Raw genomic sequence first — 17,586 nt, 5'->3', positions numbered from 1 at the left:
CATGCGATTATGGTCTGGTTAGGTAGGTCCAGTAATTCAAGTGCAAAGTGGTCATAGGAAAGGAGCACGCGATCATGTAGAATACACTAGGGAAGGGAGGACCCTGCCAAAAGCTTACAATCTAAGGGGAGGGGAGAGGGACACACTAGGTAGGGCTGTGGAATAAATATTCAGCAGAGACTTACTGTGTGGTAGGGCGTGTGGGTAAGCCATTTTGAAGAGGTGGGTTTTGAGGGCATACTTGAATGTGTTAAAGGAATGGGCGAGTCTGACATGCAGTGGAAGGGAGTTCCAGAAGGTGGAGGTGACTTGAGAAATCCCGCAGGGGCGCATAGGAGTGGGAAATGCATGGGGCAGTTAGGGGAAGGTCATTGGAGGATTGGAGGGGGCGGCCTGGGTGTACACCTGTGAACAAGCTCTGAGATGTAGGAAGGGCAGGTTTTGAGCACTGATTTATGGGCCGGGCATAGAATTTTGAAAACGTATCCTGAATCGGATAGGGAGCCAGTGCAGGGATTTATAGAGGGAATATGTGGATGTGGAGCGGTGAGAAGAATGGATGAGTCTGGCAGACGCGTTCCTAACTGATTGAAGGGGGGCAATGCGGTTCAAGGGGAGGCCAGACAAAAGAGAGTTGTAGTAATCAAGGCGGGATATGATGAGGGCATAGAGATGTTTTGGATGTGGAGGATGAAGGAAAAGGCCAAATCCAAGTAATTTTCTTGTCTTTAAAAAAAGAGAACCTGTTGAGGCAGAAACAAATCTCCTGCCAATGCCCATCCTTCTCTTTTCACTCTTGTTGTTTATCTGTCAAGCTCCTCCTACAGCTTTCCTGACAGGGACAGACAACCAGGAAGGACATTTGCCCTTTACCAACCACTTGGTAGTTTTGGTTTGCAATCAAAAATACAAAAAATGAGTTGGTTGCTCTGGGCCACTGTATTATTTTAGGTCCTGTTTACTTTGCATGGAGCAGCCAATATGAATCCTTGCCTAAGAGCTGGTTTGTTGCTCTGGGCAACTGTATCACTTTATGTCCCATTTACTTTCCATACAGCAAACAATCAGAATCCTTGCTTTTTATAAAAGCTGGTTGGATGCAGATCTGTGTTTTTTTTGCTCTGGGCAACAGCATCAGTTTAGGTCCCATTTATATAACAGCCAATCAGAATCCTTGCTTCGTTTCACAGCTGAGCTCAGGTTGCATGCTCTGGGTAGCTGCATCCCTTTGCGGTTAACACATTGGGTAAGATTGATTGAGACGGTTATGGTTTCAGATCATTGAGTTGCTTTGTTTGGCAGGTCAAACTGTTGCCTTAGGTTGTCAATTTGTTTAATGTCACTTCTTGGCATTATATGGTGTATTTCAGGGGTGCCCACACTTTTTCGGCTCGTTTGTCACGAAAAGCCCCCAGGTACAAGTGCATCCAGTATAGGTAGCTAGGTATAGGTCCCTTCAGTATAGGTAGTAGCTAGGTATAGGTCCCTTCAGTATAGGTAGCTAGGTATAGGTCCCTTCAGTATAGGTAGTAGCTAGCTAGGTATAGGTCCCTTCAGTATAGGTAGTAGCTAGGTATAGGTCCCTTCAGTATAGGTAGCTAGGTATAGGTCCCTTCAGTATAGGTAGCCAGGTATCTGTGCCTTCAGTGTAGGTAGCCAGGTATCTGTGCCTCCAGTGTAGGTAGCCAGGTATCTGTGCCTTCAGTGTAGGTAGTCAGGTATATGTGCCTTCAGTGTAGGTAGCCAGGTAGATGTGCCTTCAGTGTAGGTAGCCAGGTAGATGTGCCTTCAGTGTAGGTAGCCAGGTAGATGTGCCTTCAGTGTAGGTAGCCAGGTAGATGTGCCTTCAGTGTAGGTAGCCAGGTAGATGTGCCTTCAGTGTAGGTAGCCAGGTAGATGTGCCTTCAGTGTAGGTAGCCAGGTATATGTGCGTTCAGTGTAGGTAGTCAGGTATATGTGCCTTCAGTGCAGGTAGTCAGGTATATGTGCATTCAGTGTAGGTAGCCAAGTAGATGTGCCTTCAGTGTAGGTAGCCAGGTAGATGTGCCTTCAGTATAGGTAGCCAAGTAGATGTGCCTTCAGTGTAGGTAGCCAGGTAGATGTGCCTTCAGTGTAGGTAGCCAGGTAGATGTGCCTTCAGTGTAGGTAGCCAGGTATATGTGCATTCAGTGTAGGTAGCCAGGTTTATGTGCCTTCAGTGTAGGTAGCCAGGTATATGTGCCCTCAGTGTAGGTAGCCGGGTATATGTGCCTTCAGTGTAGGTAGCAGGGTATATGTGCCCTCAGTGTAGGTAGCCGGGTATATGTGCCCTCAGTGTAGGTAGCCATGTAGATGTGCCTTCAGTGTAGGTAGCCAAGTAGATGTGCCCTCAGTGTAGGTAGCCATGTAGATGTGCCTTCAGTGTAGGTAGCCAGGTTTATGTGCCTTCAGTGTAGGTAGCCAGGTATATGTACCTTCAGTGTAGGTAGCCAGGTATATGTGCCCTCAGTGTAGGTAGCCGGGTATATGTGCCCTCAGTGTAGGTAGCCGGGTATATGTGCCTTCAGTGTAGGTAGCCAGGTAGATGTACCTTCAGTGTAGGTAGCCAAGTAGATGTGCCTTAAGTGTAGGTAGCCAGGTATATGTGCCTTCAGTGTAGGTAGCCAGGTATATGTGCCTTCAGTGTAGGTAGCCAGGTTTATGTGCCTTCAGTATAGGTTAGCCAGGTACATGTGCCTTCAATATAGGAGTGTAGGTAGTTAGGGTATAGATGCCACTTATCTTCCTCCAGCTCCAACTGCGGTATCTGGGGCTCACTGGACGGCAGATAAGCAGCGGCGGCTGAGGGAATGCTCCGGCAGAGGGCAGCGGGCACCATGCTTGGGTGCGTTGTGCCCGGTGCCGCACCCAGCCATGACATTGAGGCGCGCTACCTCTCTCCTCCCCTGCTTCCCTAGTGGCCGGCAGCAGAATTTGATGGAGCGTTATACAGCTGCCGGCCAAAAGATTTTATGTGATGTGGCCACGAGGCCGCAATGTACCAAATAGGCGGTCGCGATCAACCTATTGGGCACCCAGGGTGCATATAATTAATACCCACTTTTTTTCCAAGAAATGATTTTAAGATTTAGAATTTTACTTTCTAGCCACTGTATGGATATAGATATAAAATCTATGTAGGACTTTTTGTAAGTGTTTCGTGCAGCTGTTCCCATGCCATGAGATAACTTTTTTGCATTAGAAGTGCTATTTGAGGGTCAGTTTTACCTAGGATATGCCAATTGTCAATATGAGCATGGCTGGATTTAAGCCAAGGCCACATAGGCCATGGTCTAGGGCAGTGATGGCTAACCTTGGCACTCCAGCTGTGACAAAACTACAAATCCCATCATGCCTCCCCGAGTTATGCTTAGAGCTGTCAGAGTATTGCCATGCCTCTTGGGACTTGTAGTTCCACCACAGCTGGGGTGCCAAGGTTAGCCATCACTGGTCTAGGCCAGGGCACCACAGGATAAAGGGCGTGTGGGCAGCAGGTTATACTGTGAGGGGGGGCAGGGTCGCCTGGCTACCTATTCTGGAGGAAAGGGATTCATCAGGCTATCTATACAGAGAGGGGGAGCGTCACCTGGCTTCTTGTTCTAGAGCGAAGGGGGGGGGAAGGGTCATCGGGCTGCCTATACTGGAGGGAAGGGGAGGACATCAGGCAATTTAAGCTGGAGGAAGGGGGGGGGGTTCTGGCTGCCTATACTGGAGGTGGGGGGGGGGTGTCATCTGGCTGCCTATACTAGAGAGAAGAGTCAACGGGTTAACTATAATGAAAGGGAGGGGGGGGAGTAATCTGGTTACCTATACGATACAAGTCCGGCCCTGAATATATATGTTAATTTGAATATTAGCAGGGAGTTTAGAGCAAGATGTGATCTTTGGATTAATACACAGCTATACGTCACTCAGGGCACTTTTTTTATATGCCAGGAGTTCTTATCACATTTGGTGTTAATATAAATTGGTGTATCTTATAATAACCATTTACGGTAGTAAGTTTTCTTTTCCTTTTTTTTTTATCTTGGCCTATGCTATGGTTACAAAACAACTGGTTTACTTACATTTATTAACTCAATATTACTATCTACTGTATAAGAATCATAACAGTGCTAAGATTTATAGTTGAAAAAATAGGGTCTTGAGCGATATAAATATCAAACTGTAATGTCTTTATTGTACCACAATAAAATATTTTGAAAACAAATGTGGTGTAGTTACCCAAAGCAACCAATGAGACTTTAGGTTTTATTAAGGTAGCCATACATCCAGCGATGATGGGCAGATTCGACTAATCGAATCTGATAAGAGAGAGATCTGTCGGCTGCCCATACACCTCAGACCAATTCCCGATCGATTTTAGCATGAAATCTCTCGGGAATCGGCGGAGAATGCCACATCCGCCGCCTCGCCGACCTGACGCCGTCCCCAATGTGTAATGTGCCCCCCAGTGCACTATACATTGCGTCCGTGGCTGCCGCTTGTCCTCCGCTGGCTCCGGGCGCACTCCATCACCCATACACGCGCCCCACGTGGTTGCCGGCATACGTGCAGGCGCGTGTGTGATGTCACCCCAACACCCTCATTACTCCGGCAACCACGTGAGACACATGTATGGAGCAAGGAGTGCGCTCAGAGACAGCGGCAGACAAGTGGTGGCCACGGACAGGTAATGTATAGTGCACTGGGCACATTACACATTAGGGGGACAGCACCGGGGGTTTCGCCGCATTCTTCGCTCATCCCGATATCACTCGCTGTTACCGCCTAGCACACGATCGAGCAAGTCAGTCTTACATCTTGCAGCATGTCCGAAATTGGTTTTGACCCGAAATTGGTTGCATTGTCAGTCGGGAATGCAATTGACGGCATCGATTTTCTTCCGATTCGAGGCCAAGTCGCCTGATTTAGGGCCACCTTTAGCCAGCAATAACCAGATTGGATGGAACTGCGTCACTTTTGCACCAGTTTCCGCTGCTCCTGTGTTGATAAAGCAGGCCTTTACATCTCTTTTTGATGGTTGTCTGAGTAACTGACTTCTGTTTTCTGTCTGTAGGCTGGTTTTACAGAGAGATATGGGAAGAAGGCGAACATGGAAGGGAAGGTATTAAAGATGTGCTCCATAGTCCTCGTTACACTCTCCGCTCTGCTGTTATCGTACTTCCTGTGGAAGAGAAGGATATAATCAGTGTGACCCCGCATCACTTCCTGTGTGTGGCTTTATAGATATGTGACTATTGTACATCGCATAAAATCTATACAGTACAACACTCCATATCCCGTGTCGATGGTGGACTGGACATCTTTATATATCTAACTGTACCAATAAAACCTAAACATAGCTGTATGATCTCAGCTTGCCTTTAACCCATTACCAGCGTCAATAGAGTTATCTCGTTTGAGATAAGCGCACTACTTTAGTCGGCAGAATTCGATGTGTGTAAATTCTTTGAATGCTTTGATCTCTCTCTCTCTCTCTCTCTCTCTCTCTCTGCTGGCAGAAAATATAGAGACTGAAAGCAGAAGTCCTCTGTTATTGTCTCACACTGCCCCCTAGTGACAAGTGGCCATAAATACATATTACAGCAGTACTAATTAGAAGCAAGGAAATATAACAAGTAAAAAATAAAAAAAATGTGCTAAAATAAATTGGCCTGGAGCACTTGCAAGCCTCTGAATAAATTGGCTGCTAAAGGGTTATTGGGCGACACAGTGGTGTAGTGGATAGCACTCTCGCCTTGCAGCACTGGGTTCCCAGCTTGAATCACACAGTTTGTATGTTCTACCTGTATCGGCGTGGGTCATCTCTGAGCACTCCAGTTCCCTCTCACATACAAAAACATACAAATAAGTTGAATTAGCTTCACCCTAAAAAACTGGCCCAAGACTACAATGGACATATATGACTTTGGTAGGTTAGAATGTGAGCTCCTCTGAGGACAGTCAGTGACATGACTATGTACTCTGTACAGTGCTGAAGAAGATGTCAGTGCTATCAGAATCAGAATCAATCAGAATCAGAATCAATTTATTTTCGCCAAGTAAGTTTCCACCTACAAGGAATTTGTCTTGGCAGTTACTTAACAAACGCAAACAAAAACAATACAAGGACAGACAGTGTGTATATTACAAGCCAAGGACATTATGCAAGTATAGTGGCAGTAAGCAATGTGCGAATTGTTCATTTACAGTTCTGTGCTGATTACTATCAAGTCCTTGTACACATACATGATCTGGGAATATCCCATTACCTGTCCCCAAACCTTTACCCACTCACCAAACTTCCTCACAAAAATACAAAGGACTACCATTGACGTGGAGAAAATAGGCCAATGCAGCCCAATTTATTGAACAATATTTTAATATAAAACAATTCTTAATAACCTAAGAAGTATAAACCTTGCAGGACAAGGAACCCCGGAAGCTAACAAACGTAGGTAATGCAACTATATATATAACCGGCCCCCAGCCGCAAACTCCGGCTCAGGGACAGCTGCATACCCTTACTAACCTCTTTCAGATGACGGATACCCTGAGAAATTCACCCGCGTGAATTCCTCCAATAATTAACCACCGTCCTCCGGGCTCCCTGCCCCGCCAGCTGCAATGACAACCAACTAAAACTTTCTAACTAAGGGAGGGTGGGAGGGAACTTTCTCCTGTGATCTCCTCTCGTTCTGGCTCCTCCCCTTCCGCTGACACCCTTCCTGTCCTCAGCCACTGCTGTCCGACCCGCCTTCCCTCTGACTCAGGTCGCCTGGCCAAGCCCACCCAGAAATTAACCCCTTCCTTTCCTGACAGAAGGTCTATCCCTATCATGGGAGGCCTTCCTCAGCTCCTGCTCTCGCCTATCCAGGCCCTTCTTGATCTGGGAATATCCCATTACCTGTCCCCAAACCTTTACCCACTCACCAAACTTCCTCACAAAAATACAAAGGACTACCATTGACGTGGAGAAAATAGGCCAATGCAGCCCAATTTATTGAACAATATTTTAATATAAAACAATTCTTAATAACCTAAGAAGTATAAACCTTGCAGGACAAGGAACCCCGGAAGCTAACAAACGTAGGTAATGCAACTATATATATAACCGGCCCCCAGCCGCAAACTCCGGCTCAGGGACAGCTGCATACCCTTACTAACCTCTTTCAGATGACGGATACCCTGAGAAATTCACCCGCGTGAATTCCTCCAATAATTAACCACCGTCCTCCGGGCTCCCTGCCCCGCCACCACAAACAAGGGAGAAACCTCACCCTTGTGCAGCCCACAAACGGAGCCCCCGCTGAATACCACCCTCTAAAGCCAGGGACCACAAATCTGTACCTATGGCGTTGAGGTGTACTCCATCACGCCTCAGAAACAAATCTAAATCCTCCTCTAAATCTTCGTGTCTCACTGCCACCCCCCCATTCCTAACCACAAACCGGGACACCTCCCTGTTCAGCTTCTTGCGAGCTCGATTAATTTTGTCAACGGACCGAGCCCACCTCCAATGGCTTCTGCCAATAATCTCAGACCACACTATAATTGTTCGTGGGAAAGTCAACCGCATCCTCATGAAATCACATTTTATATCTTGTATAATCTGCCTCGTGGTCCTTGAGGCCAGATCATTCCCACCGACATGGAGAACCAGTACCTCAGGGGCCCTGTCCAGGGCCACGAATCTCTGCAGTTCTGGCAATACCTTGGCCCATTGCATGCCTGGAATTCCGATCCACCGGACAGTTGCAGTCGCTCTCGGGATACCCAACTGCCGGCCGTCCGGCCGCACAGCGGCTCTGCGTGCACCCCATGCGACATATGAGTGGCCGAAAATCCAAACCAAGATTGGAGGAGCTGGGTTATCTGAAATAAACAAAAACTGAACAACTAACATAATACCTAACACTAGTTTACCTCCCCTTCGCTGACCCATCATACCAACTGTGGCCTGACGTACAACTGGAATCTAGCTGATTCCCATCTTCCTATGCTCTTAATCTGATCATCTCGAAGCCCCCATCTGGCCGCCTCCGTGGCCGCTCCTATCCTAAATGAGTGCGATGCAAACTCGGCCGCAACAAGGCCCAAGCTGCTCAATGTTTTCCTAAACACCGCCACAAACTGGTATTTTGTCAATGGCACCCCATCTGCGTGACACAGCCATGAACCACCCGTCCGGGGGCGCACCCTCAAAAACTGACCCACCACCGCCACTGGACAACCCACTGATCCTTCCACGGGGAACAACGTGATCTTCCGGCCCCCGCCTAACTGATCTGTCTTTGATCTACGCAACTGCACCTCCACTCCTGTCTCCGACCATGCCACATCCCCTTCCAAGAAGCCCCCCACCCCTCTTTTGTTGGGGCTCACTAATTCACTCACCCTGAAAGCCCCGAAAAATGCCAATACGAAAGCAGCACTAAATAACAAAACCTCGTATGGGGAACTACATATCTCTCCCAGCTTCCCCAAAATTGAAATCAACAGGCCAAATGTAACTGGGCGCCTAGTATCCTTGGGGGCTACTACTTGTCTCCTCAAACCTCTCAATGCCATGCGAACTCTGAAATCTTTAGTAACATCAGTTAAACCCTGAACTTTGAAATAAAACGATAATGCAGCCAAATTTTTTGCTATTACCCCCGGGGTGATCCCCGCAACCCCTTTTTCCGCCATGAATTTCAGCAACAAAAACAACCTTTCCTCATCTGCTTGGCAACCTCCAACTTGTCGCCACGACTCCTCCCATTGCGTCCACACCGCTGAATACGCTGCCCAGGTTGATGCTGACAATGATTGAGAAATCCAAACTCCTATTGTCCCACGGGTATCTTCCATAAGGCCGGAGGGCAGGAAGCCCCCTGCCGTTCTGCTCCCGGGACGAGGGTCCAAAATCTCTGCCATTGGAATCGAGAAAGAGCGTCAGCCACTTCATTCTCTACTCCAGGCAAATGGACTGCAAACATCAACATGTTGAATCTCAAACATCTTAACACCAACTGACGCAGTACTCTCACCACCGGAGGTGATGATGCCGTCAAACTATTGATTGCCTGCACCACACCCATATTGTCGCAATTGAATCGGATTCTCCTATTCCTCAACAAAGGTCCCCACAGCTCAACCGCCACCAAGATAGGGAATAATTCTAACAGTATCAAATTTTTCGTCAGGCCTAACAGTTCCCATGTTTCAGGCCAGGCCTCGGCGCACCACTTACCCGAGAAGAACGCCCCGAAGCCCAGAGATCCTGCGGCGTCCGTAAATAACTCCAAGTCATGGTTTGCGAGAGCTTCCTCCATCCACATAGAACGGCCATTAAAGTCAGCCAGGAATACCAACCACATACGCAAGTCCTCCTTGTGCTCTGCCACCAACCGGATCCTATGGTGCGGGGACGCAACGCCTGCTGTAGCCCTTGCCAAACGTCGGCAGAAAATACGCCCCATGTGCATAATTCTGCACGCAAAGTTCAGCTTACCGAGAAGCGACTGAAGCTCTCGCAAGGTGATCTTTTTTGAACCGAGCGTCCTGGTAATAGTGAGACGCAAGTCATCCACCTTATCACCAGGCAGCCTGCACTCCATGGCGACCGAGTCGATGACAATCCCCAAAAACTTGATTGTAGTCTGTGGGCCTTCGGTCTTTTCTTCTGCTAAGGGTATGCCAAACTGCGCACACACCTGGCGCATGGAGGCCAGCAGGTAAGCGCATTCAGCTAGAGCCTGCCCCCCGATAAAAAGAAAGTCATCCAAATAATGAATGACTGACTTTAACCCTGACACTTCTTTGACCACCCATTCTACAAACGAACTAAAGCGCTCGAAGTAAGAACAGGATATGGAGCACCCCATCGGGAGGCAGCAGTCTACGTACAGGTGTGACTCCCAAAAGCAGCCCAGCAAGTGAAAACTATCTGGATGCACAGGAAGCAACCGAAAGGCTGCTTCCACATCAGCTTTAGCCAGCAAAGCCCCTTTTCCTGTCCTTTTGACCAGCCGGACTGCTGAGTCAAATGACGTATAAACAACCGATGAAGCCTCGGGATCTATACCGTCATTGACCGAAAAACCTCTCGGATGAGAAAGATGATGAATCAGCCTGTACGATCCTGGGTCCTTTTTTGGGACTAAACCTAGTGGAGATACCACCAAGTCAGTAATCGGGGATTCTGAAAAAGGGCCTGCCATGCGGCCCAACTCCACCTCCTTCAGTAATTTGGCAGAAACAACCTCTGGGCGTAACATAACAGACTTTAAATTGCGATATGGCGGATGAGAACCTGGGACACCTGAACTAGGAATATGAAAACCCTCCGCAAAGCCCTTACGCAGAAAATCCGCATCTGCCGCATCCGGATACCTACTTAGATATCGCTCCATCCTTTCCACCATCACTGGAGTCCTCCCTTTTGTTTGCAGCATCTGCGGAACGACCTTTGTTCTGCTTATAGCACCTGGTAAGGGCATGGCTTCCACCACAGGATGAGCATTCATGCTTGAACCTGCACGAACTTCCGAATCTGCATGCCCCCTCATTAAACTTCCAGCACACTCCTGGCTTCTTATTAGCCGGCTGCCCAGCTGACCCTGAGCTGCCGGCAGCTCCCTGAAAGGGCTGATTGCTCTTAGTCCCGGGGATCATCAACTGCATCCACATGCCTATGTCTTTCTGATCCCACCTGATCGTTGGGCGAATCGCTTTACACTGCCTAAAATGTTCATCATAGCGCAGCCATGCTGAACCTCCGTATAACCTGTGGGCCTCCGCTATACATTCCTGGTAACAAAAAAGGGACGAGCAACACTCGGGTTGCTTCTCCCCCAGTACACTGGCATATATGGAAAAAGCCTGTGACCAGTTTTGGAACGTCCGGGGAATGAGTCGGTACCTCCTACGTTCCTCCTCCTCTTTTTTACTCTCGTCGGGCTTGACCCGATCCAAGTTAAACTTACCCAATTGCAGTAACGAGAAGATCTCGATATACTCACCCTTCCAAATTTTTTCCCTAACTTCCTGTTTTAAATGCAAACCCAACGGTCCAGAAAAGCAAAGATAAACCTCCCCTTTTGCTGCGTCTGCCAGCCGCACCGTATCCATTTCCTTATCCTTTGGGGCATTCTGCGCCGGGGCAGTGACCACCGCGTTGGTAACCACATTCCCCCCAGGCTGCGTAACCCCACCAGCTGGCACTAGTGCTGTGGACCCTCCCACACCCGAAGGAATCCATGCTGCCACAGGTGACTGCTCAGAGGCCACCTGGGTCCGACTAGGCCCCTGTAAGGCATCTCTGATGCCGACAAGCAGGGTATTAATGAGGGATAATGCCGATGATGAGCTGTCCCCTAAGCCTGTAGTAACTGCTGACTGTGCTACAGACAGTGATCCCCCACTGCTACTCGCCCCACTAGCACTCTCCCCCCCCCTCACTAGCACATCACCCCTGTTATCATCATTTCCAACATTTCCAACAAGGTTGCTCTCACCTGGCTGCACCGGACGTGGGTCCCGATCAGCCGACCCTCTTGGCCTTGCCGCCTCGAACCGACCACCATTTCCATCCGATCTCCCGGAAGCAGCGACCGCAGGGGAAGCGGCCCTGTTGTTACTCCTGCGCCTTTCACTTTCCAGTCGCCTCTCACCAGACCCCTCAGATTGGCGGTCCCCGTCTCGAGCCGACTGACCACGCAGTGATCCATTGCGCCCAGACCGTCCTCTGCTACCCGATGCTGTTTCCTGACGAGGTGGTGACGGAGAAGATGACCTGCCATGCCCAGCAGCCGCACTCCGTATGCTGCTATCAGAGCTACTGGACCTTGGTCTGCAAGCTTGCTTCCCCTTAGCAGCTGTCACCTTCTTCCCAGACCCCGAATTGGAGTCCTTCTTTGATCGCTTGGACTGCCTGGGTGTAGGGGCATCCGCCGCACGCTGCCGCCTCCCCTTAGTATCCTTCTGACCACTTCGCCTGTTTGAAGCTGCCGCTCCGCTCTGCTTGGGGTCACCTCTGCGCTGTTTGCCGCCACTAGGCCCCATACCGCTTGGGCCCGCCACCTCCTGGTCTCCTTGTGGTCGCTTACTCCCAGCCCCTTTGCTCCCAGCCGCGCTATTCTTCCTTGCTGGGGGGGCTGTAGTAGCTTGTCCCGGGCTACCTCCTCTCCTCTGACCTGCTGGGGAAGCGCTGGGACTCAGCCGCTCCGGCGGCCTGGAGATGCGTGCACTGACCCGCCCGGCTTGTTCGCTGGCTGCGCCCTCCGTCCTCTCCGCAATCTGCTGTGCCACCCATTCAGGTCCTCTTGCCGTTGCCTCGCTCCTCAGCATTGCCATCAGGCTGTCCAACTCCTCCATCACGTTGCTGTAAGCAGGAGAACACACAGAGAAGCCAACTTTCTCCTGTGATCTCCTCTCGTTCTGGCTCCTCCCCTTCCGCTGACACCCTTCCTGTCCTCAGCCACTGCTGTCCGACCCGCCTTCCCTCTGACTCAGGTCGCCTGGCCAAGCCCACCCAGAAATGAACCCCTTCCTTTCCTGACAGAAGGTCTATCCCTATCATGGGAGGCCTTCCTCAGCTCCTGCTCTCGCCTATCCAGGCCCTTCTTAATAATAATATTATATGGTAGGACATTAGACTATGACAATGGTAGGATTAGATTGTAATCTCCTCTGAGGACAGTCAGGGACATAACTATGTACTCTGTAAAGTGCTGCAGAAGATGTCAGAGCTATATAAATACATAATAATAATATGGTAGGACATTAGACTGGCTGTGGTAGGATTAGATTGTGAGCTCCTCTGAGGACAGTCAGTGACATGACTATGTACTCTGTAAAGTGCTGCAGATGTCAGTTCCATATAAATACATAACTCTATTATTAATAATAATAATAACAAAATGGGAAGCAGATGGACAGAAAGAACATGTTGTTCTTGTTGTCTCTCTTTTATCTGAACTCAGAAATGTTTGTCTACATTATTAGGACTTGTGCACATGGCCGTTTGAGCTGCGCGTTGCATTGAGATGCAGTTTCCCACTCAAAGCATGTTTCATCCTGCTGCATTTGAAAGACTATATGCTTCACACATCACATTTGCATTGCTACACCATCCATGTGTGGCTCCCACAATATTACAGGTGATTCAGTCTATGCAATTCAATCAAGCATCCAAGTGAGGTTCTACACAATACCTAGCCTCAGGGCGCAGTGTAGGAGGGGGCGCACAATTCATTCAGCTGTCATTCCTAATTGTGTATGAAGCAGAAAGAAATAAGAAAAGGAGATACATTAGCAGTGACTGCAAGCCAGATAACTAGATATTAAGGTGTTGGGGAGGTTGTGGGCCCTGTGGCCCTCTTAGTCTAATAGCAATCAGTGTGTGACGGCTGGGGTGGCAGGGATGGAGGGGCGCACTTTGGTGTCTCAGCCTTGGGTGCTGGAGGACCTTGTCCTGGATCTGCCTAGTCTGAAGGCCTGCCAGTGAATCGCTTTAGCCAGCCTGGGTCCTAGTGGAATCATAAGGAGATCAAAACAGATGAACAGCCAATAATACACCACAGGTGGCCATACATCAGGCAACTTGGCGGCAGACTAGCTATCCAATTCGATGATTATAATCAGATGAAATGCAATCAGTGCATGCTCAGTTGACGATGTGACCAATGTCGGGCTAAAATTGGTTGCATGTATCAATCGGACAACTGCAAGATGGCAGTAACAGTGTGCGATATCAGACGAGCGATGAAACCCCCGGCGCTGCCACACACGCACTCACGTATACACCGGCAACCACACGGAGTGGGTGTATGTGAGGAAGAGAACGGAAACAGAGGCAGACACCGACAGGTTAAGTATTCACGCACAGGCCCTGTGGGGGGGGAGCACATTTTACACTAAGGGGGACATCGCCGGGGGCAGCGCGGCGACGTCACTAGGCCGATTCCCGCAAGATTTAATGCTGAAATTGATTGGAAATCGGTCTGCGGTGTATGGGCAGGCAATAGATCTCTCTCTGATCAGAGAAAGATCTTGGTCGATCTGCCCATACATCATCTGATGTATGGGCACCTCTCCTTTTAGAGGAAAGAAAAATCTGTTTTAAGAATCTCAAACACAATCGCCAGAAAAATCACCAATACGTTTTTCAGTGTTTTTCAGTGTGAAATAGCCCTAAAAGATCTAATATGATCACCATATGCTGACAGGGCATCACAAAGCGTACATACAGTAAAAAAAAAAAAAAAAGAAGATTCAGGCTAGGTCCACAGTGGAACGTTGTGTTGTGATGTTGTGTTGGGACTCTGAGCTCTAAATAAAAACGAAATCGGTACTCACCTGGGGCTTTCTGCAGCCCATCGTAGGTCGGGAGGTCCCTCGGCGTCCATCTGGCTCTTCTCCCTGGGCCTGGCTGGCCAGAAATGGCTCCCCAGCGGCTCCCGGAGACACTGGGCCTGAGTGTCGGGCTCCTTCTTCCTGAAACGTCACATCTGTCTTCACCACGCCGGCCGCCTCAATGACACGACACGCGAGGCGTCCGGCGTGGTGAAGACAGACGTGACATTTCAGGAAGAAGGAGCCCGACACTCAGGCCCAGTGTCTCCGGGAGCCGCCGGGGAGCCATTTCTGGCCAGCCAGGCCCAGGGAGAAGAGCCAGATGGACGCCGAGGGACCTCCCGACCTACGATGGGCTGCAGAAAGCCCCAGGTGAGTACCGATTTCGTTTTTATTTGGAGCTCGGAGTCCCTTTAAAGTCGCAAAGCAACACTACAACGCAATGCAAAAAAAAGGTGGTAACGCACATTAACGTTGCATTACCGTGGCATACAGTAAATACAGTGGAGCATACAGGCAATGAAAAGTATGCTTTCCTGTATCTGTTAACATCTGCGTTTAGAGGCAACGCACTGCAGCAGTGCATTACCATAACGCAACATTTACAACGCGAGTTTAACATCGCACTGTGAACGCTGCATAGGGTTAACATTACAGTGCAGTAACCTGCGTTATAATGCCTTTATAAGGCCCGGTTCACATTAGCGGTGGCCGTCCGGAATCGCCGTGCCGGAGCCGGACCGCTTGCAGAACGGACGGAACGGACGCACGGCAATAGCAATGAAAGCCTATGCGTCCGTTCACATGCGTCCGTTCTGCCGGACCGGAGCCGGACCGGATCCGGATCCGGACTCCGGCATCCGTTCCAACATGCGCTATTTTTTGGTCCGGCTCCTCCGGCAGCCGTATCCGGGGCGGAGCCGGACTGCACCATCCGGCCAATACAAAGCAATGAGAACCGGAGAGCGCACAACACACTGGCTACAAAAACCGGACGTTCTACCCCACTTCCTATGCATTTTGGATGGGGACCACATGGGCCCAGCGTTCACAGAGTGGGGCAGCAGCGATTTCATGCTGGAGCTCTAGGCAGCAACATGTCTGATATGATAACGAGGAGGCGAACAACAGAGAATTCCCAGGTATACGAGTAAAAAATGCCTGGATCCATGGTCCCAACTGCAGTCTCTGTATCCACGGATGGTCTCCACACGTCCACCTGTCTCCAACAATGACCCCAGACCCTTCTGCTGACCTCCCAGACCCCAGGTATTTACAGGTTGTTATCTCCTTAAGAAACCGGATCCGGACCGCAACCGTGTTCACACCGCACGGAAACCGGATGCAAACGGACCGGATCCGGACCGGATCCGGATAGGAACCGTACGGATCAGGTCCGGTCCGGATACGGTGCGGTCCGGACATCCGGTGCGGTTTTGACAAAACCGCAAGTGTGAACGGGGCCTAACACAGGACAATAACGCCCCACTGTGAACCTAGCCACAGCCTTTTTTACCAGGCTCTGTTTTAGGCCTCTTTTCCATGGACTGTTGAACTGTGTGCTCAGCAAGCAGTTACCAGGCAGCAATGAGCAGTTACCAGGCAGCAATGAGCAGTTGCCAGACAGCAGTGAGCAGTTACCAGGCAGCCCTCAGGCAGCAGTGAGCAGTTGCCAGGCAGCAGTGAGCAGTTGCCAGGCAGCAGTGAGCAGCTGTGAGAGTTTGAGAGGCACTTCACTGCCTATCAACAGTCTGTGGAAAAGAGGCCTTAGGCCTGGAACCCACTACAAAACAGTATCGCTAATCGCAATTGCTAGCGTTTTTAATTTTGTAAGCGATTTCATGAGCGTTTTCTGGCGATTTTGGTAGCGATTTTAAAAAGAGTAAGCGTTTTGCCAGCGATTGTGTAGCGATTACCTTTTTTAATTATGATTGGTCCTTTCAATTAATTTAAATTTTTTTACAGTGTGCAGTAATTTAAAAACGCTAGCAAAATCAATGTAGGTTTTGACGAGCGATTACGCCAGTGTTTATATACTTTACATTGCAGAAACACTAATGCTAAAAATGCTGCCTGCATTATGTCCTGCATTTGCGATTTTGGTAATCGCAACCGCTCCAGTGGAATTTGGCGCATCCATTAACATTAGCTGAGCATTTAGGGAAATCGCTAATTAATTCTTCCAGGCAGGTGATTACTCTGCCGCCTGTGAATTGTGTCTGTGGTGAGTTTTTTCCAGATTTTGGTCAAGGCTCTAGCCACCCCCATCTGTGTTGCCATGGCCCGGCCCCCAGCTCTGCATCCGTGGCCTAATAGGTGGCTGCCACGAGCTAGGGGTGGTTTCCGAACTTCTGCAGACTTCAGAAACATGGCTGGATCAGGTAAGTATTTAATCCTGTGACCTCCCTGATCCTGCAGGATTAAGGCCTCTTTTCCTCGGACTGTGGAAATGCCTCTCATACTCTCACACAACTGCTCACTGCAGCCTGGCAACTGCTTGCTGAGCACACAGTTCCACAGTCCGTGGAAAAGAGACCTAAGACAGAGCCTGCCATCACAGACTATTTTTATACTGGAGGTAGCCTTTAGGCCCCGTTCACATCTAAGCGGGAATCGTGCGATTCCCGCTAACCGCAAACCGGTAGCATTTTTACAAAACGCTACTCCTATTCTACCCTATGGCAGTGCTCTCACTGCTGCAATCGTGGGCATTTTGCTATCATCGCTAATCGCAAACTCGTTAATTGCAGCGGTTTGCCGGCAATTCTGGAGTGATCGCCATTAGCATGTATAGAATTGCTAATCGCGATCGCTCCCAAAACACTACTTCGTCCAGTGATTTTTCCGCATTTAATGCGGAACAATCACTCCTGCAAAACGCTAGCGGGTAATCGCTAGCATTTTGTGATTTCATAGTGTGAACAAGCCCTTAATTGTAAAGTCAGCCCTAAGCAGAGGCCTAGTGTGGCTAATGGTTAGCCTGGCCCCGCATAGGGCTGGTGAATGATAACCCCTGGACAAAAATAGTCAATAAAATGCTAATTTATTCCAGCTTGCATGCAGATTCAGAGTAATCTGTTCATATTTAGAAACTGGGCCAGTCGGATGCAAATTCTGCTCATTTGGATTAGCCCAATGCCAAGCTGCATATGATTTGCATGCAAGTTGGATATATTTGCACCTTATTGGCCATCTCTGCTCCTGTAGGATCACAGCTGGTTTGTTACTAAGGGGTTGCCTGGCAAC

General features: G+C 49.3%; 1 protein-coding gene across 2 annotated transcripts in view; it reads left to right on the top strand.

Annotated features, from left to right (window-relative positions):
- The window catches only part of LOC137527804 (bcl-2-related ovarian killer protein-like), a 58,272-nt gene extending 52,904 nt beyond the window's left edge, over positions 1-5,368 (top strand). Inside the window, exon 3 of one of the 2 annotated variants that reach the window (XR_011023221.1) lies at positions 5,078-5,165. Coding sequence is in view for 1 of the 2 variants with exons in the window: in XM_068248717.1 (XP_068104818.1) it covers positions 5,078-5,206 (129 nt within the window). In the remaining variant the exon portion in view is untranslated. Of the gene's footprint in view, positions 1-5,077 lie in introns of both variants that reach the window. The other variant, XM_068248717.1, reaches the window with a different exon arrangement.
- The last annotated feature ends 12,218 nt before the right edge of the window (positions 5,369-17,586 follow it).

This window comes from Hyperolius riggenbachi, chromosome 8, assembly GCF_040937935.1.
Source record: "Hyperolius riggenbachi isolate aHypRig1 chromosome 8, aHypRig1.pri, whole genome shotgun sequence".
NCBI lineage: Eukaryota > Metazoa > Chordata > Amphibia > Anura > Hyperoliidae > Hyperolius > Hyperolius riggenbachi.
The sequence above is the reverse complement of the archived record's forward strand: the minus strand, read 5'-3'. Positions and strand labels throughout refer to the sequence as shown.